Raw genomic sequence first — 27,467 nt, forward strand, 5'->3', positions numbered from 1 at the left:
TTTTTATCGGATCAGATTCAGTTCAAGTTTTTGGGTTCGGTTCAGATTTTTGAGTTCAGTTTATTTGTCCAGCCTTATATTAGAGTCTACATACACATCAGTTATTCTTCTTACTCTCTCTTACGTTACACGAGTAGAGCTATTTTATGTCACATATATTTCCTTTCAAATCATTTTGTTGAGTTCATTTCAAATCATTTTTGAACCCAAAAAAAAACCATTTTGTTTTGTTCTTTAAGAGTGGTCCCTATTCTCGATACACCAAAATAGCCGTCGTCTTTACAATTATGTTCATTTATTGTGTTACTTTTAAATTTTATTTTACTTTCCTTTTGAGAAAAGAATTATTTTACTTTCGTGGGGCATTATTTCTTAACTTCACTCAAAACTATTTTTTTCTTAAAGGTAATCACTCTTATAAGTTAAAACTATTGTGTTTGGATAACAATAAAAGTCAATTATTCAGTAGTGAGATCTGACGAATGGCTCCACATACATATTGGTAAAACTAGTTTGACCATAGAGTTAAACCAAAGGCCAAAGTAAACAAAGAGTCGTCACATCTTTGGTGACTGCTGACTCGAAATAAACTAAAACCACACATTTGAAAGATGCCAATTACTTTCTCTTTCTCGCTTTCTCTTTTTCTTTATCAACCAGTCACAATCGTCAGAGACTCAGAGCGATGCACAAAAACTTGTACAATGGTAAGAGAAGGACTTGCGGCCGTGGCGGCGGATAACGGCGAATGCATCACTATCTTACTCTACATTTGGGCAGCAGTTTTGGCTCTCTCCATTATAGCCGCCGTGACTTTCACTTGTAGCGACGGAGCTTCTAAATCTCAAACTGACGACGTGCATGGCTCTGCATGTGCCGCCGGCTGTGGCGGTGGTTGTGGAGGGTAAAACGGCTCGCAGAATTTTTGTTTTTTTGTGTCAACAACATGCAATTTATCTATTAACCGGCCTAATGGTGACACAACGGCGTCAGTAATACAAACTTGTATGTTATGATAATTTAACGGGTCTATTTTAAAGAGGTAGTTTGGTTCAGATTAAAGGAACTTGAATACAAATCATACTTGCTTTCTTGCTTTAATATATATTGATAATTTGAAGGAATTTGAATACAAATCAAATTTGGTTTCTTGCTCTAATATGTATAAATAATTTGAAGGATTATGAATATAAATCACACTTGCTTTCTTGTTTTCTTAAGTATCAAATTTGTTGTTTTTTGACAAATAATTTAAAAAGAAAAAAAAAATCGAGTTGTTTATTAATTTTGCATACGGCAATGGGAGTTGTCGAGCAAAACAGAGGAAATAAGTGTTGTCACAGTTCGGTCCATCAATTAAACTTCATATCTAAAAGAAACTTATCCATATCGAGACGTATTTTATATATATATATATATATATCTAAATTTACAACGACAGTATTTACATGAGAAAGAAACGGTTCAAAAGCCAGCAGGGTCTTAAATAAGAAGCAATAAAGATCATACTAAATTTGAGTTTGATTAGGCGGCGCCGTTTCATATACCTGTAATGCAAATTGATGGCATAAAGCATAATCTATTGAATAAGATAAGGTTATAATTAAATCGAAGTAGCAGGGATCCATACCTGATGAAATTGCGGGTTAAAGGGAATGTTTTGGTGAGGCATCATTGGGATTCCTGGCGCATAATAACACCAAGGACTAGTGTAAGGAGACATACATGGTGCTTGAGCTCCATAAAATGGTGCCATGTAACCCGCAGGCTCTGTGTATGCTTTAGACATCATCTGGACCACATAAGACTTGGTTAATTCGTGAATGTGCGTGTGTATTGTAGATGAGAAAAAGTAGGTTACATCTATCTGATGTTTCAAGCTTTTTATGTATTCCACGATGCTTTCAAGCTTTGTTGCAAGGTCGGACTGTAGATAAACCCAAAATATAGAAGCATTAGAACCTCATTATCGACTTATCGTATTTGATTATATTAATGTATAGAGTAATTATAACCTTTGCGCAATTAGGCGTCAGCTCCTGTAATATATCTACTTTATCTCTTATAAGTTGTCGTCTTTTCTGCACAATTTAGAAAGCAAGAAAAGAAAATAAACATACTTTAGCTTGGAAAGCACGCAATATAAGAGACCACATAAGGGATTGTTGTAAGTTGTAACTTAGATATATAGATCCTCCTAGCTAACCTTCTCCATCAGCACACGATATTCCATAGAACGTTGTCGTTTACCCGCATGGTTGTTCTTGTTGCAGTGACTTCTTTTGTCTCCTTGATTACTTTTCTTGGTAACATCCTTAGGCTCGGAAAAGGAAAGCGTTGACGAGCTCGAGTGCGCACCGAATATCTCTTGCAAAGGGTTTAGTTCATTATGATGTTCTGAAGACAACGAAGAGATTATCTCAGACAGTGAATATAGTTCTTCATCATGAGTACCGCTGTTGTTGTTTATCTCCATTGATGATCAAGTAAATTGAGTTTTTTTTTTTTAGTTTATGAGACTGAAGAAGATGCTAGTGGAGCCAAAAGCTATAAATAGGGGATGGGATCTAGTTACGAAGCTGCTTTTGAAAGTTGCATCAGCTGAGCGGAAAAAAAAAAACAGATGATATTGCTTCGTCCCGTGGTTTTCTAACATTGATTATCCACGTGAAGTTGCAATTTTTATTTTTATCATGTTATATAATATGTTTTGTTTTCTATATCCATATATACGAAGCAAACATATTTTGTTGTTGTTCTGTTCCATATGCTTTCTCACTCTTTCTTGGTTCTAAGCACCAATTTGAAGGCGACATGGAAACCAATTGTCATCCTTTTTTCATTTTCATTTTGTTTTTTTGGTTCATCTCTTTCTTCCAGACATTTTAGGGTTACACTAATAGATTTCAGAATCGCCGTATTCCAGATTTCATCATTTCTTTTGCGTTTTTCTTAATTTTTATATTTCAAACTTGTAAATTTAGCATTTAAAACCCGATTTTAAGCTTTAAAAGTAAAAAGGTGAATGATTTTGATAATTCCTGATTGAATGGCCGAAAAGGATCAAAACGCCACCACCGTTTAATCAGCTTGTGCCGCCTTTTAGAACCTGGATGCTGACTAAAAATACAAGTAACAAAAAAAAAACTTTGTCTTTAACATTTAACTAGACCTTGACCCGCCCGACCGGGCGGGTATTTATTTTATGTTTTTAGTTTTTTTTGTTTATATTAAATAACGTATTTGTAATATTAAAACATAAATTCATATTGAAAATTAATCTTTATAGTTATAATAAAAATAAAAATTAAAAGTTTAATAAAATATTCTGATATAAATTTTAAATTTCGTAATTAAAATAATATAGAGGCGGTCATATTTTTTTCAATTTCAAAATCTAAGCTTCCTTAAAGACAAAGAAAATAAATTTATAAATACATAAAATATATAAACTTATTTGGAACTATAATTTCAATTAAAAGAAATTTGTTAAAGAAAAATAATCTTACTGTTGTTATTTATTTCTAGAGCTTGACCCGTGACCGTATAAATATTTGCTTTCACTTTAATTTTTTTCTTTGTACTAATGGTATAATATATATATGTAAATTAAAATATATTACATAACTGTTAATATAACATTTTTAAACATAACAATTTTATTTATTACTTTGAATAATTATATTTTGTGATTTTAATCGTCTATTATATCACAATGTATCATATAAACAGATCCAATATTTATAACTAATTGGACTTATATTATGAAAGCATTATACTAATATATGAATAAACTATTTTATATTTTATTTATATGTTATATAAATTGATTATGATGTGTGATTTTTTATTTTATTATTTATTACTTATAAATATTAAAAATATTGAGTATGTTAATACGAAATATATTAGGAAATCTATTTTGGTTATGATTTGATAAAGGAAATCTATTATTTAAATTTTGGAAAGATATTAAATGCTTAAATCTATGATTTAAATTAGGAAAAGACAAGCATGCTTAAATATAGGTTCAATAAATACATCAATGGCATTCTAATGTAAATAAGTAGTAAAACTAAGGGGTATTTCTATTTTGTACTTCTGTTTTAATAAAGTAGATAAAAGAGAGAGAGAAAGATTTGACCAAAAAAAATATAAAAGAGAGAGAAAGACCAATGATAAATCATATTTCTAACTTTGATTTAAAAATTTTGTTTAAACATGTTTTATCACTTTTTTTGTATCGGACTTTGAAAACAACATATGTTATGTAACAAGATTTGTTTTAAAACTACTTATATGTTAAAATAGACGAGTAAAATTTTAGCTTTTTGTATGTTTACTAAAGATAAATGTTTTTGTTTCAATGAAACATTTAGCCAGTTTTCTGGTAACAAATTGAAAACTAGAATTAGGGGCAATGAGTGTAAACAATAAATCTATGTGGATCAATTCAATTAGGGGCAAAATGAAAAAATAATTAACTGTACTAATCGGTAAAAGTACAGTTAGACATGAGCTAGAAAACACTCAACAATTACTACTTCACCAGTTTTAAAAAGGGAAAATCGGATTTTATAATTTTAGTGTGGCACTAACACCCATTTCAAACTTTAATTCTTTTTCTCTAAAAACATTATCATATTAAATCTCAAACTATATTTTCTACTCAAAATGATGATGTGGTCATATGATGTGGCAAGATGTGATGTTGTGGACAGATAACAAGTTAATTTCTGTTCACATGCAAATTAAAATAAATTTCATATTTCATAATTAACTTTTGATAAAAAATGAGAAACTTTTATAAAATTTACAAAATTATATTTTATAAAAAACTATTTAGAAACGTTTTTTTAAATATAACCTACAACAATATTGTTATATATCTTTTGAAATATTACATAATCATATGCATTGCTATTTATATAAAATTATATTTTTTAAAAATATATTTTTTAAAATATTATAATTTTTAAAAAATTAATATATCTTTCTATATATGGTATACATTTTAATATTGTAAACAAAAATATTTTTAAAATTACAGAGAAATTCATGCAGTTGTAGAAAGCTAACCCTAATATGTTGGTATGTAGGTTCGGTTATTTGGTTAGTTTGGAATTCAGTTAGTTTAGTTCAGTCAAAATTTTGTAAAAATCTAACCGAAAAAGTTTGTTTCGATTTGATTTTCAGTTAGTTCGATTTTAAGTTTTTTAGTGAGCTTAACCAAAGTTTTCAAATTCAGTTGAATTTAATTGATTAAAATTTTGTAATATGTGGTCAAGTTAGGTTATACTATTTTAGATTTTGCTTAGTTTTTTTAATTACCTAATCGAACTAAACCTCTTATCTGAACTGAACCGAGAACGGGACATTTTATTCTGTTTGATTAATAACGCAAGCCTACTAATATGCATATTGCATAAGAACTTCTCGGGGAGGCCATGTAAAGATCACTCAAGGACTGTCTTTATCGGCTGCAATATGTAGGCTTAGATTTATGCAGTATTATGATACTTTGAAAAGTCTTACGCTGTGAACTAGTAGTTGTGATTATAAAATCTCGTGCAACTTTGATCATATACTGCAATTGTTCCGGTTTACTTTAGTCTATCTCGGTTTCGGAAAAACTTGCAGATTAACATTGCGTTTCAAGTTCCCATATCTCTCTTCATTTTGGCCGTTTACATGATAACGTCAGATTTTATGTCCACATCCTTTTATATTTTTTTATAGTTTTTCATATTATAATCGAACGTACAAACAAGATCGAGAGTGACGTCAACTAACTGTTCAAGTTATTGTCTCTGTTTGATTCAAGAATCCTATAATGCATATCTCGTCTTCGCACTTCATTAAAACAACTTTGGCTGAAGATAAGGAAAAGAACAAAGGATCTCTCATTTGTATCCTCCCTAGATGCATTTCCAATGTCTTGTCCTGATTACAGAACTTTGACATGAATCTTTAAGATTTATTCTATTTTCTTAAGCTAAATTTTGAAGATATTCCGTCTTTGATCCAAAGTTCTTTATTATAGTTATGATGCAAATCACTCCCACAAAAAAAGAGTTATACTAATAAATACGAAAAGTCTTAAATAATAAAAGATCAACATCCATTATTGATAAAAATACTGCTGGTTATTAAAAAATATAAGAAATCCGCTGTTTATTTTAATCTAAGAAATATCAAGATGGTGGTGTGTATTCTTGTTATATAAATATCAAGATGATGGTGTGATTCTTGTTGTATAATAATAAACAATTAGTGTTCTGTGGATTTCGCATTGCCACGACCATCACAATCACAGATTCACATATATCTCGACATTCCCTCACCGCTCGGCTTGTCTATTACTTTGTACCTTCTGCAATCTGAAGTATCGTTACCACCACGTGGTTGATCAGTTTAATGCTCCAGATTCGATGAACTCTGAATATAATTTGGTTAAATAATTTTCTTGCAGAAATTTAAAATGGTTCAAATTAGAGTTTTGTAATACAAACTAATTGTTCACTCGGAATCCAAGTTTAGAACAAAAAGAAATTTAGATTATCTCTAAGGCTAATGTATTTATACTCGATTTACTCTATTAAAGGGGTAAAGAGGAATGTTTCTTTTCTTAGATGTTTTTAATTCATAAAAACTTATAAAACACCTTTTTATGATTTTCAACAAATATTAATTTAACTATTACATTTAAAAAAAAAATATTAACATGTTATTGTTAAATCTTCAAAAGAGTATTTTTTACACTCGAAATTATCTTAATTTAACATTAGATTTTGACTCGCGTTTTTAGAACGCGGGATAATTTTTTCATACAAAACTTATAAAATTTCAAATGTCAAATATAATAAACATTTACACTTTAAACATTTGAGGTTTAAACTATTTAATAGATAGTTTGTATATTTTAATGTGTCATATTCTTTTTTGTATCTTTCTTTGACCTTACTTTATAAAACATGAGTTCAATGTCTTCTTTTCAGTATTTAATTTTAAAATAAAATAATTAGAATTAATATAATAAAATTAATCAGATAAAGAGAAAGTTTAATTATTTATTGTAATTTTTTTTTGTGTATATTTTCCCAATACACTAATTGGAATTTATCAATCTGGTCAATTTCCATGGATTGATTATGAACTCGAAAATCAAGATCTATAAATTTTTTTGACCAATTATAGGATTTTTTAATTTGTGTTTTTTTTATGAACACTATATCATATGTAATAGTTTTAGATTACAACATAACACCTGAAGCATATTATAACATCGACTTCTTCTTCCTAAACAAGTCACATATTTTATACCCACATCTCCATCATATATATACCCAAACAAAACATCAACGTCTTATTCCCATATCGTATATTCCTAAGAATATATAGCATGCTATCAATTTCGTATGAAAAAATAGCATGCTATAAATTACATATTTCTACAATATCATTTTATATAATTGTAGATATATTTTAATGTATTTGAAATTCAAAATATACATATTTTAGAATATAGAGCATATCTTTGAAACAATAATATCCATAAATCTGTGTATTTTATTTTTAATTTTAAACTAGCAGCTTCCATTGATACCAAATATTTGATATTAGTAACAATATCAAAGATAATATAGTACAATATTTTAAATTTATGTTATAATCATGGTTTGGAATGAATATTTAATACTCATTTTTATAAAATCTTATATATGTTTGAAATAATTAAACAATCTTATCTATCTTATATTTTTTGGAATTCAATTATATGCTATTTCTACGTAGACACACGAAATTTCTGTTGAGAATATGAGATAGCTAGAAAACTTTTTGCATACATGATTGATAATGATTTATAAACTATAAAAAATAAGGAAAATAAAATAATTTATGGAAATTTAGATAAATAATTAAATATTCTTATGTAGAAAATTATATTCATGCAAAATTATTATAATAGTTATTAATTTTTATAACGTCTATATATGATTTATAAATCATTTATAAAGATTTTTAAAAAAATATAAAATTATTTATCATGGTTTAAAATATCATAAAATAAAAATATATAAGAGTTATAAATCATGTATAAAAGAAAAATATAAATTATATATTAAACGAGAAGTTACTTAAGTGATTTTTTCTTACGTATTGATTATTATATTAGTGAACCCTTCAAAATTAGATCTAAAAATAAAAAGTAAAACTAAAAACAATTAATATCATTTATCAAATAATCTAAAAGATATTAAAATAATTGTTTATAGAAACTAATTGTTGAAATTATAGGAAAAGTAATAATATGTATTTGATTTTTTGTAGTTATAAACTACGTAATATAATGAACGAATTTTATTTATATATAAATCACTATAGTAATTTTATATTTTACATAAAGAATTATATTTGTATATAAGTGTATGATAACTATCAATGTATTACAAAGTTCATAGATGCTTTCATTTATAAAGTTTTTAAAAATGAAAATTATTTATCATGACTTCCAAAATTATTTTATCAGAATTTTAAAATTATTTATAAGAGTATAGAAATTATTTATAAGCGAAAAATAGACAATTTGGAGAACAAAGATAAATTTGTAATAGGAAAATGTAGTGTGCTATTACATATCCATATAAATTTGCGATTATTGCAACGCAGACTGAAAATGTCAGTTTGAAAAATGGACCGATTCTATTGAACGTAACATGTGAGAACTTTGCAATTATAAAATGCTTTGAATTAAGTCAAAGAGATAGTATAGTAAATAAGGTAATGTGATAATTGAAATGGGTTCTAAGATGGCTTTTGGTCGATTGATTGCAAGGTTATAACAATTGGTCTAGGCGTCTGGGCGGCAAATCTCCTCTAACCGGAATAATTTTCTTAAAATCCAATTTATAGAACTCAAATCAGATTAAACCATTTTAAATCGGTTTAAAAGATTCTAAAGAGGTTTAAAACGGTTTACATCGATTTTAATTAATATAAATTTGTTAAATTAAATATCAATATTTAAAAAATTCATAAATTTGTCTAATTTCTTTTGTTTTATCTATCTAATTTTGATAATTCATAAAATAATTTGAAAATTAAACCGAAAACTAAAATATCTTTTATATATGTAAAGTGTATATAAAATAATTCAAAAATTTGTTAACGCCTAGTCGTTGCCTAGGCCCGAATAATCCTCATAGGCGTTAGTACTCGACAAAGCGTCTAGTTACCACCTAGCGATTTCTTGAACATTGATTGATTGTATGGTTGTGTTAATATTTAGAGAGTTGTAGAAATATTTGGCAAAAAATATGTTAAAAATTAGAAAGACTTTAAAATGCATGTTAAAATGTGATAAAAATAAAGAAATGATAATGAGAAAAATAAGAACAGGTCGAAGAAGATGCATAATATGTGTTGGAGAAGTAAATGTGATAATTAACATATATAATTCCACTAACATTGGTTGTCAATCAATACTCATCAGTTATTTTGCATCAAATTTATGAAAACATACTAAACGAGTATTAATTTGCATCAAAATTAATTGAAGTGATGGATAAAATAATATGATGATATAAAGTGTTTTAAAATAGATTTTTTGGTTCATTAATCATGAGTTTAAATTGTTAATCATTTAATCAAAATCATGTAAAATGTATATTTTGGCGACTTAGATTAATATTACTAAATTATCACTAAATCTCATGCTTCTAAAAAATGCAATCCTAAGATTTTAGTTATTCGAAGTATTTGGAGTTAATAATTTTTTTTTAATGTTTGTAAATATTATTCAAGGTTTATAGCATTCTATATATAATATATATATTTTTTATACAATATTTATATATCCGAAATGAAGACAACCACTTAATTATTTATAAGGAAAAATTGGTGAAATAACTAAAAAAAAAAAATTTCTAGAGAGAGATAGATAGCAAGAGAAGGGAAGAGATAGAGAAAAAAGACTAGGATAGCACCAAACCAAGTTTTTGTTCCCAAAGTAGCACTCAAGGCTCAAAGTCACAAAAATAGGTTTCATTAAAGAGGTAAATATACGCTTATACCCCTTGGGTTAATTAATCCAAACCTTAGGGTTTAGAGTTAAGGGGGTGGGGTTTTGGAATTAGGGTTTAAAATTTTATAAAAAATAAATACTAAAATAAAAAATAAAAATTTATAAAACAGTTTCAAAAATTATTTTTAAACTATAAAAAGAAAATTTGAAAAAAAAATAAAAAAAAAATTCAAAAACTTTTTTTTAAAAAAAATTATAAAAATTTCGAATCTGAAAACATATAATCTGAAACTATAATTTTTTTTTTTTTTTTAATTTTTTTTTATTTTTTTTAATTTTTTTATTTTATTTTGTTTGTTTATTTAATTTAAACCAAGGATATTAGGGACATTTTACCCTTTAATGAATGTCATTTTTGTGACTTTCTCCTTCTAGTGCTCTTTTTGAGACATAAACTTCAAAATGTGCTATTATTGACAATTGCCCGAAGAGATAAAAAAAAAGGGTTTTGGTTAGTTATCCCTATTTACAAAGTAATCCCTTATTACTTTGTTTTGGTTGTCCAAAAAGTGGAGAATCACACCAGCGTCTTCGTCTTCCATCAAACTCCTCTCTCTCCCTCTAATCGAATTGCGCCAAAGTAGGTATTATCAACTTTGCTGATTTGATTTCGTCTCAGATATTTCTACTTCTCCCTTGAGAATCTACTTGTTGTCTGCGTTAGGGGTTTTGCAATATCAATTGAAATAGTTTTTGATAGGAAAAAGAATGGTGTCTGGGTTAATAAACGAGAACCCAACTGTGTACGAGAGGAAGGAGCGTCGTGTTCGCACCGATTCCACCAACACCGATGAGTTTTCCGTAGAACCTATCGATCAGCTCGAGATTTTTGATATCCTTTTCTTCGATTTCGCTATCGTCAATAGTATGATTTGCATTTTTTGGTTGGTCTTTAACGATTGAAAGTACATCATATAAGAGACATAAGAGATCCAGAGCATCCTTATTCTCTTGAACAACTCAAAGTTCTTACTGAAGACTCTGTTGAAGTCGATGACCACAAGAGTTATGTTAGGTAATGATTAAAAAATATAACCTTTTTTGTTATTTCTTTTGGTGTTTTAATTTAAAGCCTTTTTATTTTTTTTTTGCAGGGTTACATTCACTCCAACGGTGGAACATTGTAGCATGGCAACCATTATTGGTCTTTCTGTCCGCGTTAAACTTATGCGCAGCCTTCCTCCTCGTTACAAGGTTCTTGCTTTTCCTCGTTACAAAAGTTCAGCAACACCACATTCTCCTTGTTATAGGCAAATAACCTTTTTTTTAATTGCTAACCTATTGTTCTGATACTTGGTAATAGCTTGAGCCTCTACTAGTATGTTATTGCAAGTGACTTTAAACCGCATATACAATGTTCTATGTGCCTCAATCCTTTGGAACTATTCTTTTTTTTTTCAGATTGATATAAGGGTAGCACCCGGTTCTCATGCAACAGAGGCTGCACGTATGTCATTTTTCTATGTCCTTGCTATTCTTATTTTGTTGTTTGATCCACCTTGAAGTAGTAGACTCGACTCGTGTTTTGTTTGAACCAAGTGGGCTTGTTTATAGATGTTTCTTGTTTCTTGAAATGCAGTCAATAAGCAACTAAACGACAAGGAGCGTGTAGCGGCTGCACTAGAGAATCCAAACCTCGTGGAGATGGTTGATGAATGTCTATCTCCATCGTTTGAGTGATGCTTGATGCTCTCAACGTACACTATATCATAATATGTCTCTGTTTTTGTCCGCGAAGATTTTGATTCACTAGGACTTTGTGCTCAGTTTCGATCCTGTTAAAGACAGAATTTATTCACAGAACAAGATATTGATTTTGTCTCGTTGTTTCCATCTTAAATCACATTCCTTTCACTACTGAACTTGTTACACCCTTGTTCTCTTACACATTTGCTCCATTTGTTGCCATTAAACTAACAGTTTGTGGTGTGGTAGCGATAAATCTTTATATCACGGTGATTTTGTCTCGCAACACCGAAGATAGAATTTACCAATGCATAATTTTTTTAATACTCCCAATCACAAACTAAAAGAAAAGTTGCAAGGATTTTGTTATATTGAGCTGGTGAATTATCTATTAATGATTGCATTCATGTAGACTGTTTCTTTTTACCAAAATCTGTCAAATAATACAAAGGACAGAAATATAAGTTATTGAAACTTCGGCTGATCAGTTAATCTAGATTCGAAACCCGAAAGTGCAACATGTCCAGATCCACTACAAAACCTTTTGAATTGAAAGTACACATTATCCTTTATATACTAAATTATTTCAATCTAAACTAGCAGATGTTTTAACTGGATTGGGATTCAATCTACACTTTCAGTTTAGAACATCTACTAGTTTTACTTTAGCCAAATTTTGGAGTTTTCGAGCTTTCCAAATCATTAATATTGGATTTATGTTTCGTATTCGAAATAACCATAATTTTGACATGTGGAGGATATATAAACTCAAAGTACTTAACATCGACGAACTGTCAAACTCATCAAAAATGATCTAAAATCATTTTGTTAAACGAGTTCTAAATATTTGTTGATGCCTATTATTTGAAAAACTTATTTTTCATGAATTGGAATATTATTTTTTCATTGCCTCCGGCCACCATTGATCTAACCATGGCTTTGATGAGGACACTTGATGTCAAATCGACTTTATTTTCTTTATTCCTGGTCTTTAGGCTTTATTTACATTTTCGGATGAGTTATCATATCATATTCATAAGATTGGTTTGAACAGTAAGGTGGTATTATTAGCGATGCCATATGTTTTAATACATGCACATAGACATATTTGTCTTCTCGGTTTAAAGCAACACGGACCCTCTTCCTTATTTTCTCACATTATTATTATAAAATAGCAGAATACAATATGAGCTTCAAAAGTTTACTGACAAATTAAAACTTGAAAGACTCTTTGAATATTCAAAGTTCAAAGTTGAAGGATATCCTGGCTAATCGAAGTCAGGATAATTAGCTGTCTTATAGAAAATGGCGTTAAGGAAAATCAATTAGATCTCATCAATGGTGCAACTTATATACTCCCTCCGGTTTTTTTATTAGATAGCGTTTTAAAACCATGCATATAGATTAAAAAAATTATTATCTTATATTTTCTATACAAAAATATCATTAAATATTCATTTAACTTTAAATTAATCAATAACAAAATAGATTTCATAATATAAATGGTTAAATAACATATAAAGTTGATAAATTTTACATTAAAAATTTAAGATGTTATTTAATTTTTTTTAAAATTATAAAACGTTATTTTGTTATAATTATTCTTATTATTGTTATTTAAGTTATTTTATGCTTTTAAAAAAGAAGTTATTTTATGTTTGAGCTTTGATTTCATACTATACTTGCTCATATATTCTTCTTCTTTTTTGTAACACCACTACTTACTCATATATTCAGTAAATTTTTTATTGTACTAAAGAAAACAGGTTTCTTATGCAATCAGGCAAAGTTGAGGAGGTAGAGTTAAACAAATTCTTTGGCATATTGTAATGAAATATCAATCATGAATGATGACTACTGTATACTTTGCAAATAGAGTTAATTTATCTAAGAATCTAAACTGTACTTCTTGTTCCATATTCTTTTCTCGTAAACATCTAATCCATATAGTTACACCAAATTCCATTCCGTTTCATCATCACAACTAAAAAAGTTAATGACAGACACTTCTTATCAAACATATACCCCGACCAAGAAACCTGGTTCATTCCGGATTCGACTAATAGTCCTAAATATAGATAGTTTTTCTAAAGCAATCTTTAAATAAAAATTCATATTTGTATGTGTTATTTAACTGAAACCAAAGTCAGATAGTTTTTTCAGGAAATTGTTTGAACATATTGTAACTCGAGACTCGAGAGATATATTTTAACTGCATAACACACCCATAATATTCACCACCAAAAATCTCGTTGTGACTTATATGGATAATTCTATTTTTGTACCAAAAACAAAACGTCAATAAATATTTTAAAATAAATGTTTGGTTCATTTGTCGAGTTCGATTAATTTATATACTAATATTATATATTTACCACACTAAGTGATATTTAAAGTTTTGAATACAAACCTACATCATCTAAGTTTTAATTCTTTGTATAACCAATATTATTATTTATCATCTAACTATACTATATCTTATTCAAACTATGATAAAATAATCTGAAAAATTGTCAAAATACTTTTTAAGACATTCTTTTTGGGGTGCATATGTTAAGATTACATACTTCAGTTCAAATCTTAATTTTTAAAACATCACTTGGAGGGAAATCTATTTTCTACAAAATGCCATTTCTTATACTATAAATTCCCCTTATGAGTTAAACGAGAAGCTAATTAATTAAGGAATAATTTAAATTAATGTCAAATACGTGTTATAGTTTAATTCTTCATTGGGAAAAAGCAAGCTGATGGCTAAAGTATGAACATTTTCCAATATTACGTAGTCTATAAATTCCCAAGAACCTGTGGATTCACTTTCAGTTTTCATCTCAAAGCACTAAAAGTCTCTCTACTTTTTTCTATCTCTCTATTCAGTAGAGACTACTTTTTTCTATCTCTCTATTCAGTTATGCATGGATAGAGGCATAGAGCTTATTAGGAGATTCCAAACCCATAAAAACAAAAATAAAACACATAAATAGCATTTGTAAGGAAATTGAAAGTATGGAAAATTCAATGAAGAAGAAGACCTTCACAGAGAGTGAAGAAGTAGAGCTCAGAAGAGGGCCTTGGACTCTTGAGGAAGACACTCTTCTCACAAATTACATTCTCCAGAACAGTGAAGGCCGTTGGAACGTCGTCGCCAAATGTGCTGGTAACTGATTAAACATGGTTTTGATTTACAATTAGAGATACTCTAACTTTACTATAACCACTCTCTTTATTTTCGTGAAAATATGAAAACAGGGCTAAAGAGAAACGGGAAAAGTTGTAGATTGAGATGGTTGAATTATTTGAAACCTGACATCAGGCGAGGGAATCTCAGTCCCCAAGAACAGCTTCTGATCCTTGATCTCCACTCTAAATGGGGTAATAGGTGTGTCAACCTTCGATCTCATAATCAATTCTTGTTTTTATATTACCAAAAAGTTCCCGACCTTGGACCATAATGTATAAACTTTGTGTGTATTTAAGGTGGTCCAAGATAGCACAGTACTTGCCAGGAAGAACGGACAACGAGATCAAGAACTATTGGAGAACAAGAGTTCAGAAACAAGCTCGACAGCTCAACATCGAATCTAACAGCGACAAATTCTTTGACGCTGTTCGTAGTTTCTGGGTCCCCAGATTAATAGAGAAAATGGAGCAGAACCCATCAAATACTTATTGTTGTCCCCAAAACAACAACAATAACAATAACTCTCTTCTTCCTCCTTCTCAGTCTTACGACTCAATGAGTAAACAAACATATACTGATATCTCGGGTAAGAACCCGGGTATAAGCAACACCGATGGTTCTGCTTCGAGCTCCACTTTCATGCCTGATCTTATGACGGTCCCACACTTCATGGATCACAACACCATCATCGATTCTTCGATGTGTTACCATGAAGGCAATGATCAAGAACTCGGTGGATATATTCCTGGGATGGAGGAGTATTACATGAGAAATTCAGACATATCAACGGATTGTCACGTGGCGGAAGCGTACGAGGATGTCACACAAGATCCCATGTGGAATGTGGATGACATTTGGCAGTTTAGGGGCTAACTGTCAGTCAAGAGACCTATGTACTATGGTTGGAGCCTAGGGTGGAGCCCAATACATGGTTTTATTTATCTACTATAGTAAAATACTTTTCATTTTAGTTTATGATCAAAAAGTTGTTGGATAAGTATTTATACTACTGATAGTTGCTATAAGTACTCTTTGATTTCATGTCCTTTGTATAAGTCTATTTGCTCAGATTAAATATATATTAAGACGATTCTTCAGAGTAGATATGTACGAACATGTTTGCGCAGAATATATACATGCACCAAGCTTTCAAAAAAAAAAAGAATACATGCACTAATAAATCAGGTCAAGTTTATACACGATTAAGCTTGACGGTAAATAAAATAGTAGTCTATATTGTCTTCGATTCTTTGTGACATGCGTATTTTAGCTAAACAATATGTCAATTTTGGACGTGTCTCAAATTTATGTGAATTGGTAAAAAGGTCAGCACATTCGTTGGGCTCGACGTTTTCTTAAAAGGTAAAAGAAAACAGGTTTTAAAACTGCTATAAACGGATCTAAAAGATTATAAATAATTTTTTTCATTCACATGATCAATATATTTGTTTCAATACGTTTTTGTTCTTAGGTTTCTTTGTTTTCTTCGAGATAATTCGGGTTTGTTCGTAACAGAATATATCTAATCTCGCCCCAACAGGTGGAAGGAAGAACCCAAAAGCTAGGAGAGACTCATCTAGGAAATTAAAATTATGGGGCCAGATAGGTGATAATTCGAGGGCATAAAAATATCTCTTCACCAAAAATTGATGTCTTCTTTTGGAAGATATAGAAGTGCAAAGTTGACGATATCACAGGAGAGTTTGATTGACATATATCGTTTCTGTGGAATCATAGAAAAAGTTAATCGAAGTACTGATTGTGACATTTGATAAGAGTTAACACATTTAGACAAATCATTGTTGATATACAAGAGGTCATTAGCATGATGAATTTGGATTGCACTCTTTAATTTGTTGGTAGGATTACTCTAAAACTAAACAAATAATGTCTATATTTTGGCAATGCCTTCTGCTTTTGTGCCCCTCAATATCCAATGAGAGTTCAATGTAGGATAATAAAGAGAATCGAATTATCGGAGGTCACTTCAAATGGCTTTCATAAGTATATGGAAGTTCCACAATAATTGAATCCAAAGGTACCACTGAAACTTCAGAAACGAAAGATCATACACATTGACATTGGATATGCATATGTTCTTTTTCATGCGAGTTTTGAATAATATACGAATTTGCTTGCATAAATTTTGAGTATTAGGAAAACGTAAAGTTCCTTTTTAATATTATTATTGAAGCAAGAAACGTAGATGCTTCAAATAAAATTCGACGAGTATAAAATTATAATATTGTTTCGGCTGAAATGGTTAATATCTAAGATTGGTGGACTATAAGCTCAAAAAAAATTCGGTAGAGGTTAAACTTCAGAAAAGACATGAGTAAGGTGGAGTCAGATTCAACAGAAACAAGACTGTATATGTCAAATGTTCATTAATTAAGTAGATATACAAAATGAAATTAATATACAATATATATATTATATACACAAAAGATTAAGGCTACCACAATCAATTGCTGTGAAGTGTTGACAGCTTGACAGTTATGAGCCCAAAGAGATAGCTAAACGTGTTGTACACTGCAGTCTGAATTTCTTTTTGGTAACATGTTCAGGTCTTTGGTTTGAAGAAACTAATGGTTCTTAAGGCCAATGATTTTTGGTTAAGAAAATCAAATTATGGCGAAGTAGTCGAATTTTGTTGGTGGTATGGACCGTATGGTAAGTACGAAAGACTAGAGAAGTCAAAAGTCAAGAAAATTGTTTGAACAAGAGACACCAGCTGGTTTGATTCATGAAACAAGACATGTTTACAACAAAAGTTATGATCATCTCTCAAATCAAATAGTGTTACTTTGGCACCAAATCTTACAACCACACGTTAACTGTTTTGTTATGTGTTACTCCTTCTTGTTCCGTGTTTCCGAGTTAATTTTGTTCACATTCTTCAAATAAAATCAAATCCTCAGTTCCATAACTGATTTTATTCAAAATCAAACTTAGTCAAACTAAAGACAAGAACAGTGAATCAAGCTCATGTCGGCTGTGGACTGGCACGTGCGTTTGTGGCAAGATTCAATGATAATATTCATTTTTAGAAATTTATGCAATTTGTAAAACATTATTGAAAAATATACTGAAATAAATAACAAATATAAAAGAATAAGTGATACTGATGCCATGTGCACTAACCACTTGTAGCGAGCGCATAGAATCGAGCCTAGGGAAAGAGTACTATAACAATGTGAGCAGCATTATCCATTTATCCTTAAATTTCAAACGCAAAGGGCATCTAATTCCATCAATAAGCAGTAATAATTCCACGTGTATTTCATGTTTTCTGTACAAAAAAATTCAGATTCGTCGAACCAACTATTAAACTTTTTGAGCAATTTATAATTTATTATGCGAAGGCAAAGTATAATAGAAAGAAATCTAGCATATACAATAACAATCTCTTTCAATATTTTGAGTCAATCAAAATCACATGCGTGAAAAGACTAAACTCTCTTTAGTCTCTCTACCACAGAGCTTTCGGCCACTTAGTAGGACAGTAACTATCAACATTACACTATTGCAGTCGCAGATAGCGAAAGAGATATTCATCCAATGGTTATGGTTAGAATATGTAGACGAGCTTGCATTTTTGACTGAAGACTTTTAACATACTTCAGTTTAAGAAGGTAAATCAAATGAAAACATAAGCCAAGCTCTTTGCGTCCTTTCCTATATCTTAAAAGGAGGAAGAAAAAAAATACATTCAGTAAATAAAAAGGACAGTGTTTGATACGAAGCAAAGAAACACGACAGCATAAACGGTTTGGTTACCGTTGATTTAGCATGAGACCAGGGTTTGATTCTCTCTTTCTATGCATTTTTTACAAAAAAAAAAATTGCTTAATTTTACGGTTTGACTTGTAGATTTTCAGTTTTACGGTTTAATACCAAAAAAATCATCTTCGAGGTTTTTTTTATAGAAAACCCAAAATATTATGATGTGAAAAGAAACCTTTGGTTCCGTATTCTTTTTGAATGATCATACTCTAGTGTGGGCAACTAATGGATGTCAAATGGGTTGGTACCGATGGACCGTGTCCAAACTAAAATTGATCAGTTTTGGATATACCTATTTGAATGTTAGTTTAAATAAAGTACTTATTTGCATAATAGTTATATACTCAAGTGTAAATTAGGTAAGTAACACTACTTTTGATATAATGTAATGTCATATATTTACACCATATTTCAGCCGGTTTTACCCTTTCACTTGTTCCCAGTTAAATAGTAAATAACATCGCATGTTGAGAGAGCAGATGATGTAAGCGATAGAATATATAGCCAAAAATGTTTACCAACTATTTCATATAAAAGAAGCGGAGGAAGCCACATCAAAAGGATAGTTAGCAAATGTATTTTTACTGTACGCAACAAAACTATTGGTGTAAAATTAAAACATGTAGCAATAAATGGGGTATTACATTTACTTACAGATAGCAAGTCCAAAAATGCATTAACACATAATTTGAAAATTTTGGAATGTTCTATTCCATATCATCAAAATGGAATAAATATTATAACTCCATCCTAACCCTTAATAATAAACCATGTCCCAACCCAACCCTAATCTCTAAATATTAAACCCTAAACCCTAATCACTAAACCCTAAACCCAATTATATATCCTAAATTCAAATATAAACTCTAAATTCAAATAGAATGGAACAACCCCTAAATACTAACCTCAACCCTTAAACACTAACCCTAAACACTAAACACTAATCACTAAACCCAAACCAAAATATAAATTATAATATATATTTATAATATTTTAAATAAAATTAAAATCTGAAAATAATATCAAACTATACTATCAAACTATACTATATAAAAATAAAAATAATTTAGACTTGTGAAGTCTGTATTGAAGAAAAGATTGATAGCGCAAGAATTAAAAATTGACGACATCATAAGATATTCAGATTGACTGTATGAAGATTGACGACATTAGAGAAAAGAGGTGGAAGAGACAACATCACATATATATCATTCCATTCAAAATCACATTGTATTCTATTTTATTTTATGTCATATTAAATTCTATTCCATTTACGTTTTATACTATTTCTCTTTATAAAATCATATACATACCAATATAAAATATATATACACACCAATACAAAAGTCATATCAATAGAACATAAACAACAATAAACAATACTGAACCCTTTTTCAAGCATCGAATGCAACATAGCAAATAAGAAAAAAGTCAAATTTGAAGAGAATACAATTTGTTCCATTTCATAAAATATTATAGAAATACACCCCTTGTCATCTTCTTCTCGTCTTCGAACCCGAAATCGGAACTTACAGGTTTCACGTTTCGTCTTCACTCAGTGACAAGTCTAAGATTGAGAAGATGGATGCACGTACGGAGCCGCAATGCTGTCGTCGCGACTTCAGAATCGAAGAATCCTTCGACTCTCTTCTCTGACAGAGTCCTCACAACCGGCCTGCTCCTCCAAAACCCGTCGATGAGGATGTACACGGAGGCTTCAGAATCGCAGAAGAAGAAAAAAAGAAACTATTGCGTTTGAACCAGTCGGTGCCATCACAGTCGCTCAGAACTGAGAAGAAACATATTCACCTTCTCAATTTTTACGAACTAAAGCTTACTTTCTGAGCGGTATATGATAAATGAATGGCCACATTTTACTTTTTATAATACGTAATTAATAATTTGTTTTTGTTTTCTTTTGTAGGTTGAACCGGTTATTTGAAAAGATATAACATCATTATTCCATAAAATATAAGTTATATGTGTGCAAGTTAGGGGGTGTCAACAAGGAACTTTTTCCAGCAGAGCTGCTATCTTTTCCTGTTTTAAGGAACAAATTATTATTCTTACTGACTTAAGGGGTATCAGCTGACACCCTATTAGATCAAGTGGACCTGCCTCTGCAAATGGGTTGGTACCAAGGGACCGTGTCCAAACTAAAATTGACAAATTTTGGATATATATCACCTATTTAAATAAATAAAACCAATTTTGTCCGTGAAATAGATGGACTAGATGGGTGAGACCACATGATCATGAACATCCCAAAAAAACTTAAAAACTTAAAAACTCAAGTTAAATTGATTCAGAAAAAAATCATTTAACTTTGCTTATTGTAAATCTTATTTTCCAACAAAACTTCAAAATCATACTTTACTACCTTTTGATAAAACGGTAAGATTTTTTTTTCTTCCTCAAATCATAAAATAGTGTTTATGTCCCAAATATGTAAAATCTCATTTTCACCAAAATATTTACATCACATTTCTTATTAAAAGCGAACGATTATTTTCACCAAAACGGTAAACTCATATTTTTTATGTTTAAATATACTTATTAAATATCTCTAATGGATATATAATTTAATTAAAATTTTAATATATAGGAAATTGTATTATTTAATTATATTTTATATTTAATCTACCTATTCAATTTTAAAATGAATATATTTTTTGTTTATTAACTTTTTTTTTGATTAACTAAAACAGTGTTTTTCATTAAAAAACCTAAGATAATAAAATTTAATACAGTTCTATTTCGAATATTTTCAAATAAGAAATTATTTTTTAAATAAATATAAATAAAGTAACAAACATTTTTATCATTATAATATCCAATTTCAATATGTATATATATATATATATATATATATATATATATATATATCTAATAAACCAAAAATAATTTTATTTGACAATAAAATACAATAAAGTTAGTCAATACATAGTTAAATTATTGTACGAATTATATTAAATACATTAGTTAGTAACATTTATTTCAAAAAATTCTAATCAATTATTTTGATATTGTGGTTAACTTCATTTTCATATATAATAATACATATATGATTCTAACAAACATGTATATGTATAAATAGTAATGACAGTTTCAGATTATCTGTTTTAAAATATTTTTATTTATAATGAATTAAGTTATTTCTTTTATATCGTGTAAAGCATTAATTTTAAGAAAAAATGTATACATAGAAAGAAAAAACAATTTATTTCATGAAATAAATATATAAATAAACAGAAATAACTTTATTTTACTTATTATTTACAACACCACTGAATTCAATCCACCTTAGTGTTTTAAAAGTTTTTTTTACTTATTGTTATAATAACTCTACATCATATAATTTCTAAAATGAATATTAATATAAATAGCTAGAATAATGTGAATATTTATGAAAATAAATGAGACTTTTAGTTAAAATAGATTAAACATTTAAAGTACAATTATTATTATAAGTTTATTTATTCATAAAAATCATGTATATTTCCTTATTTTATCATAAAATGACATACCAAACCGTAAAGCAAACTTTACTTCCGGCCTAAGATAATTCAAATAAGTTTATGCGTGTTTAGTCTACATCTAATAATTTTTACATGCAAATGGGGGTTGAACCGAGTGCTAAATATACATGCCCACACATTTAAGATTCCAAATTAAAGTAACCCACAATTAATAAATAATAGATTACTAATTATAAAAAATACAATAAGAAAACCCGTGTACACCTCAAACATAATTCCTACAAACTCTAGTGAAAAGATACAGTGTAAACTAAATTTTGCGCGTAGCGCAGACCGATCCTAGTATAAATAAGTATGTACTAATAAACAATTTATATATATAAAGAAATGTTCGCCTCTCTTCCGTGAAGCCACCTCATCAATTCGTGCGTTCTGGGAGTGACACGTGTTCCATTTTATATTTAGGGCCAAAATAAATAAATGCAGTTAAGGGTAATTAAACCCAGCACCTCTAGCATTGGTAATTTCTCTTAGAACCACTAGGCTAAAGTCACTTTTTATAAATATGTGGCCGCGAAAATACTTATTATCGTGTCAGCTGGAAGTCCATGCTTCTTCTGCTTGTGGCCAGGGCTGACACTGAACTGACGTCAAGATGAAGATCGTGAAGTTAAAAACTTTGCTCCAAACAGTTTTGCAATGTTTCCAACCTTTATAACTTGATGCATATAATATATATCAAAATAAATTTGTTGTACACACTTTTATTAGTTTTGCTTTTAAAAGAAGGTATTTACAGTTATAAATGTTTTGTGTTAGTGAAGTAATGGTTGAAAAATCTCTATACATATGTCATTTTAAAATAACACTCAACTTCTATATATAGTCAATACATATGTTCATGTTATATTCTAGACTAAATATTTTCTCTTTTAAAAATATAGAAAACAATTTTTTTAGTATACAAGCAAATGTTGTAGAGCAAGTATGCTTTTTTTTTTTTTTTTTTTTTTTTTTTGAAACACATGTAGAGCAAGTATGCATTATACAAAATAATATATATTTAAAATCCATACACAAAAACATAAAAGTTGTTATAGGCCTCTTTCTGACACATGCACACTCCACTATGAATAAAAATTAAAAAAAAAACAGTATTGTCATCAAACTTTATCACAAATCCACATTTGTACATCTATAATTATGAGTTGGACAATTAGTTAATTTGATACAATACCAAAGCAAGAATAATAAAAAAACAACTATATCACCGTAAACTAATAAGTAAGACATAACAGATAACCAAATTCTTGAATCTTAAAATAAATTTCAACTCGAACATTTAGTGAATATCAAATTAACTAATATCCTGTCCGTAGGGCGGGCCGACCCTAGTTATCTATAATATGATATGGCAATGATCAAGTACAATGTATCAGATGATACCCTCGGGCTATTAATTATTATGTTACTACGTAGATTCAAATACAGACACTATGATCATATGTCATTTCCAACACATAATGTAAAAGATAAACAGAAGGAATCACTAGGTAATTGTATAATTTGCTCTGCGCGGACCTCAAAATGATCGACGTTCAGTGTATTCGTGCGACACATTCTCGATTTTAACAGTAAATATAAATAACTCAAACAATAAAAAAAAATCATTGGTCAAACAGTTACCAAAATTTACTAGAGTCGGTTAGATTCGACTCATCATTAAGTTTGATTGAATATATCATTTGTTTTATATGGATTATGCTGAACACATCAAAAATATTTTGTCGCATAAACTGCACAACTACGTTTTAAGCATCTTTTACGAACAATGACAAATATAATAGGTATCTTTTTATATTGGTTTAGGCAAATAGATCAAAATCTCGACGTTCCTTTTTTTATTTAGTTTGTTCTTTACCTCCTCCTTTATCTTTTCTTCTTTTTCTTTTTCGTTTTATTGTGAAACCCATTACCATTAGGGCAAACAAACATCTGATTAATCCTTCCAGCTCATATTGTCTCCTCATTATTCTTCTCTTTCGTAAGACAACCTACAAAAGAAAAGTTGAAGCAGCAGCCATTTTTGACTTTAGAAGCTTCATTTTTTTCCTCTATACTTTGACTTCAAAATATTCATCATTTTTTATTCTTTTAACGCTCTTTTCAAATCATCAAGGTCTCTTTATACTTTTCCCGGGCATTGGCTCTTGAATGATACCAGAAGAAGGCAGGTTAAAAGAGAGAGAGAGAAAGCGTAGGGAGGTTATGGCTATTGAGGTTTCTTGTTCGGAGGCTCCTGGTTCTGGAACCAGCCCAAGAAACTCTTTTTCCTACGATTTAGACTCTACACACGGTGAAGTCAGATTAGACTCAACACTTCTTGATTCAGGTTCGGAGTTTGATTTCTGCTTTGGCTCGAGTTGTTCTGTTCAAGATGTGTCTCCGGCTGATGAGCTCTTCTCTGATGGCAAGATTCTTCCCGTCCAGATCAAGAAAGTAACCTTTCAGGTTCAAAGATCAGCTTCGCTGTCATCATCATCATCATCATCATCTTCCTCCTCCTCTTCTTCATCATCGTTCGACAACCAGAGATCAGCACCAGAAAAAAAGATCATGAGACTCAAAGAGCTCCTGTTGAATCCTGACTCTGATTTCGAAGACAAGCCAAAGGGACTGTTCTTACAGTTCAAGAGAAGCATAAGTCTCAACTACGACAAGAGCCGAAATAGCATCAGATCGCTTCATTTCCTGTCGCGAAGCAACTCCACAGGCTCTGCTCTGAACCCTAAACATAACTTTCTCCCCAAGGAATCTAGTAACCCTCACAAGACCCACAATCTTCCCAAACAAACGTCTCTTAGAAGATCATCTTCGCTCTCATCTTCACTCCCTTACAAGAAACAACCCGCCAAAAACAGCTTCGTTAACGGAAACGGTGGCATTCGAGTTAGTCCGGTTTTAAATTTCCCGCCGCCGGCGTTCATCTCGAATGTTGCCGACGGATTTTTCAGAATTGGGTCACTCTGTAATGGTAACATGAACAGGAAGACAATATTATGAAAACATCTTTTGTCTTTTGTGGCCTGAGAGGAGAGAAAAATGTAAACAGAAAATGTCTTTTTATTTTATTTTTACTGTTTGTTGTATAATGATGGAATATCGACAGCACATGTGAAGATTAGACATCATGTGAGTTTTGTCTGCATTTTCAAAAACCAAAAATACACGAATAGGAACGTCTCGTTTGATTGGATCTCTGGGGTTAGATTAGAGTATTATTAAATGTATCATCTCGTGTATATTAATCTATCAAGATATAAGATAATATGTGGTAAAGTAAGAAAGATAAGATGTAGTAAGTGAATCGTGTGAACAATGTCTTTTTTATGTCGCTCATTTCATGAGGTCGTGAGAGCACACAAGAGCTGGGCTTGTCAGATTCTGGTTCGTTAATTTGACAAAATTTCCAAGGGATTCGGTTTCCAAGAGCTGGGCTTATATGTTTATTATTATAGTCAAATAGTTAGAAAAACAAAGAATGAGAATCTCTTCTTCTCTCTCTCTCTCTCTCTCTCTCTCTCTCTCTCTCTCTCTCTCTCTCTCTCTCTCTCTCTCTCTCTCTCTCTCTCTCTCTCTCTCTCTCTCTCTCTCTCTCTCTCTCTCAATACATCAAATCGCCTCTCTCACCTTAAGAACACACTCAAAATCGCTCTCTGCACTATCTTTCTAACATGTAAGTTTGTATTTAGATTAGGTTTATAGTTTTATAGATTAGAATGTTAGTTTTAGATATTTAGATGTTAATTTTAGAATGGAATGTAATTTAGGATTTGGATGTTAATTGCAAGATTTAGATGCTTGTTTTAGGATTTGTTAGTTTAAATATTATTCTTTTTGTTTTGTTAAATATTTAAAATATTGTTTCACAATTAAATCTGGATTTTAAAAAACTAAAACGTTTTATAAATATTTTTATGACCTTTTACAATATATAAAACTTTTTATATTTAAGAAAGATTTTTCTGTTAAAAAGTTTTTAAAAATTTGTATTTTTAAAAAATTATTTATATATTCCACATTTTCAAGGTTTTTTTCTCTTTTTCATACCATTTTAATATTTTATATAATACACAGTTTCTAAATTTTATAAATTGTTTTATATAATTTTATAATATTCTTAGTTTAAAATTTGTCAATTTTAGATTTGTTAATTTATTTTTTAGATTAGAGACATAGATTAAAATGTTTGGTACATATATTTGTTTTTGTTAGATTAGGTATTTGTGTTCTTTGTATATTTCACATTTTATTATTTTTATTAATTTTAATTTTTGATAAATATTTTTGAAAAATATTATTTTATATTATTTTAAAATTAAACATTTACTTGTTCATTTTTAATTTTAAAAAATTCCCGACGGGCAATTTCTGTTAGGAATTATCCGTTGATAATTAGTCAAAAACATTTTGATAAATTTTCGATAGAACTTATTTGTGAAGAATTTGTTGGAAATATTTATGGAAATTTTTTTACAGACGAAGTTAACGAGCTTATGATTAAAATTTTGTTAAAAAAGTGGTCGTCAAAAATTTGTCTGAATTCTAACAAAACAATTTCTAACAAAAACATTCATCGGAAATTAGCCATTTTTTGTAGTGAGACATATTCTTGAAAACGAAATCATTAATTGTAAATAGAACAAACAATCTTCATTATAACAAAGAAATTAAATAAAACCTAAAATTAAATATCATGTAGATAGAGTAATCGTCTTTGCATTCTAATATAAATACAAATAAATTTATGATAAAAAATATTTACATTAATATATCACTAATTTATTTGCATAAAAACTGTATATTATTTAAAAATAAAAATAGATACTTTTAGAAAAAATGTAAATACGTCTATAAACATCATTTGTACATATATAAATACAAAAAAATAGCTAATTAAAAAATAAATAATCTTAAAAGTACCATTTTATTTCAAGCATAAGTAGGAAATACATTAAATCATATATTAGTTTATTTTCAAAAATAAAATTATATAAATAAATTATTTTAATATTTTGAAATTATAATAAAGCTGAATTAAATTATTAATATAAACTCATGTGTAACAGTAATATAAATCTATTTGGTACATAACGACGAACAAGTAATATATAAAAACAAAAACTAATTTTCCATAAATGATCGCCACCGAAAATGAAAAATTAAATAAATTTAAAAACTCTTGATTTAG

The 27,467-nt window shown here is 29.3% G+C and overlaps 5 protein-coding genes across 10 annotated transcripts; 4 read left to right on the forward strand and 1 right to left on the reverse strand.

The window, feature by feature from the left end:
* Positions 1–372: 372 nt before the first annotated feature.
* On the forward strand, positions 373–1,055 carry LOC106419811. The gene has a single exon (XM_013860650.3). The coding sequence runs from the start codon at positions 612–614 to the stop codon at positions 906–908; it is 297 nt and encodes a 98-aa protein (XP_013716104.2). The 5' UTR covers positions 373–611; the 3' UTR covers positions 909–1,055.
* Positions 1,056–1,389: 334 nt separating this feature from the next.
* Positions 1,390–2,697, reverse strand: LOC106419796 (transcription factor bHLH109). Of its 2 annotated transcripts, XM_013860640.3 has the most exons (5): positions 2,207–2,697; positions 2,016–2,081; positions 1,862–1,927; positions 1,631–1,792; positions 1,390–1,547 (listed from the first exon to the last, which is right to left on the reverse strand). In XM_013860640.3, the coding sequence occupies exons 1-5, from the start codon at positions 2,474–2,476 to the stop codon at positions 1,509–1,511; spliced, it is 603 nt and encodes a 200-aa protein (XP_013716094.1). In that variant the 5' UTR covers positions 2,477–2,697; the 3' UTR covers positions 1,390–1,508. The 2 variants fall into 2 exon arrangements, with proteins under 2 accessions (XP_013716094.1, XP_013716086.1); XM_013860632.3 differs by having other exon boundaries at positions 1,631–1,927; positions 2,207–2,651.
* A 7,813-nt stretch (positions 2,698–10,510) lies between these two features.
* Positions 10,511–11,941, forward strand: LOC106392426 (protein AE7). 5 transcript variants are annotated; one of them, XM_013833243.3, is made up of 6 exons: positions 10,511–10,668; positions 10,785–10,916; positions 10,994–11,099; positions 11,179–11,278; positions 11,486–11,531; positions 11,664–11,941. In XM_013833243.3, the coding sequence occupies exons 2-6, from the start codon at positions 10,793–10,795 to the stop codon at positions 11,762–11,764; spliced, it is 477 nt and encodes a 158-aa protein (XP_013688697.2). In that variant the 5' UTR covers positions 10,511–10,668; positions 10,785–10,792; the 3' UTR covers positions 11,765–11,941. The 5 variants fall into 5 exon arrangements, with proteins under 5 accessions (XP_013688697.2, XP_013688703.2, XP_022557831.2 ...); XM_013833249.3 differs by having other exon boundaries at positions 10,529–10,664; XM_022702110.2 differs by having other exon boundaries at positions 10,543–10,668; positions 10,775–10,916.
* A 2,312-nt stretch (positions 11,942–14,253) lies between these two features.
* LOC106409629 (transcription factor MYB62) lies at positions 14,254–16,050 on the forward strand. The gene is made up of 3 exons (XM_013850231.3): positions 14,254–14,927; positions 15,020–15,149; positions 15,248–16,050. The coding sequence occupies exons 1-3, from the start codon at positions 14,777–14,779 to the stop codon at positions 15,822–15,824; spliced, it is 858 nt and encodes a 285-aa protein (XP_013705685.2). The 5' UTR covers positions 14,254–14,776; the 3' UTR covers positions 15,825–16,050.
* Positions 16,051–24,154: 8,104 nt separating this feature from the next.
* On the forward strand, positions 24,155–25,449 carry LOC106419836 (uncharacterized protein DDB_G0271670). The gene has a single exon (XM_013860679.3). The coding sequence runs from the start codon at positions 24,431–24,433 to the stop codon at positions 25,277–25,279; it is 849 nt and encodes a 282-aa protein (XP_013716133.2). The 5' UTR covers positions 24,155–24,430; the 3' UTR covers positions 25,280–25,449.
* The last annotated feature ends 2,018 nt before the right edge of the window (positions 25,450–27,467 follow it).

This window comes from Brassica napus, chromosome A2, assembly GCF_020379485.1.
Source record: "Brassica napus cultivar Da-Ae chromosome A2, Da-Ae, whole genome shotgun sequence".
NCBI lineage: Eukaryota > Viridiplantae > Streptophyta > Magnoliopsida > Brassicales > Brassicaceae > Brassica > Brassica napus.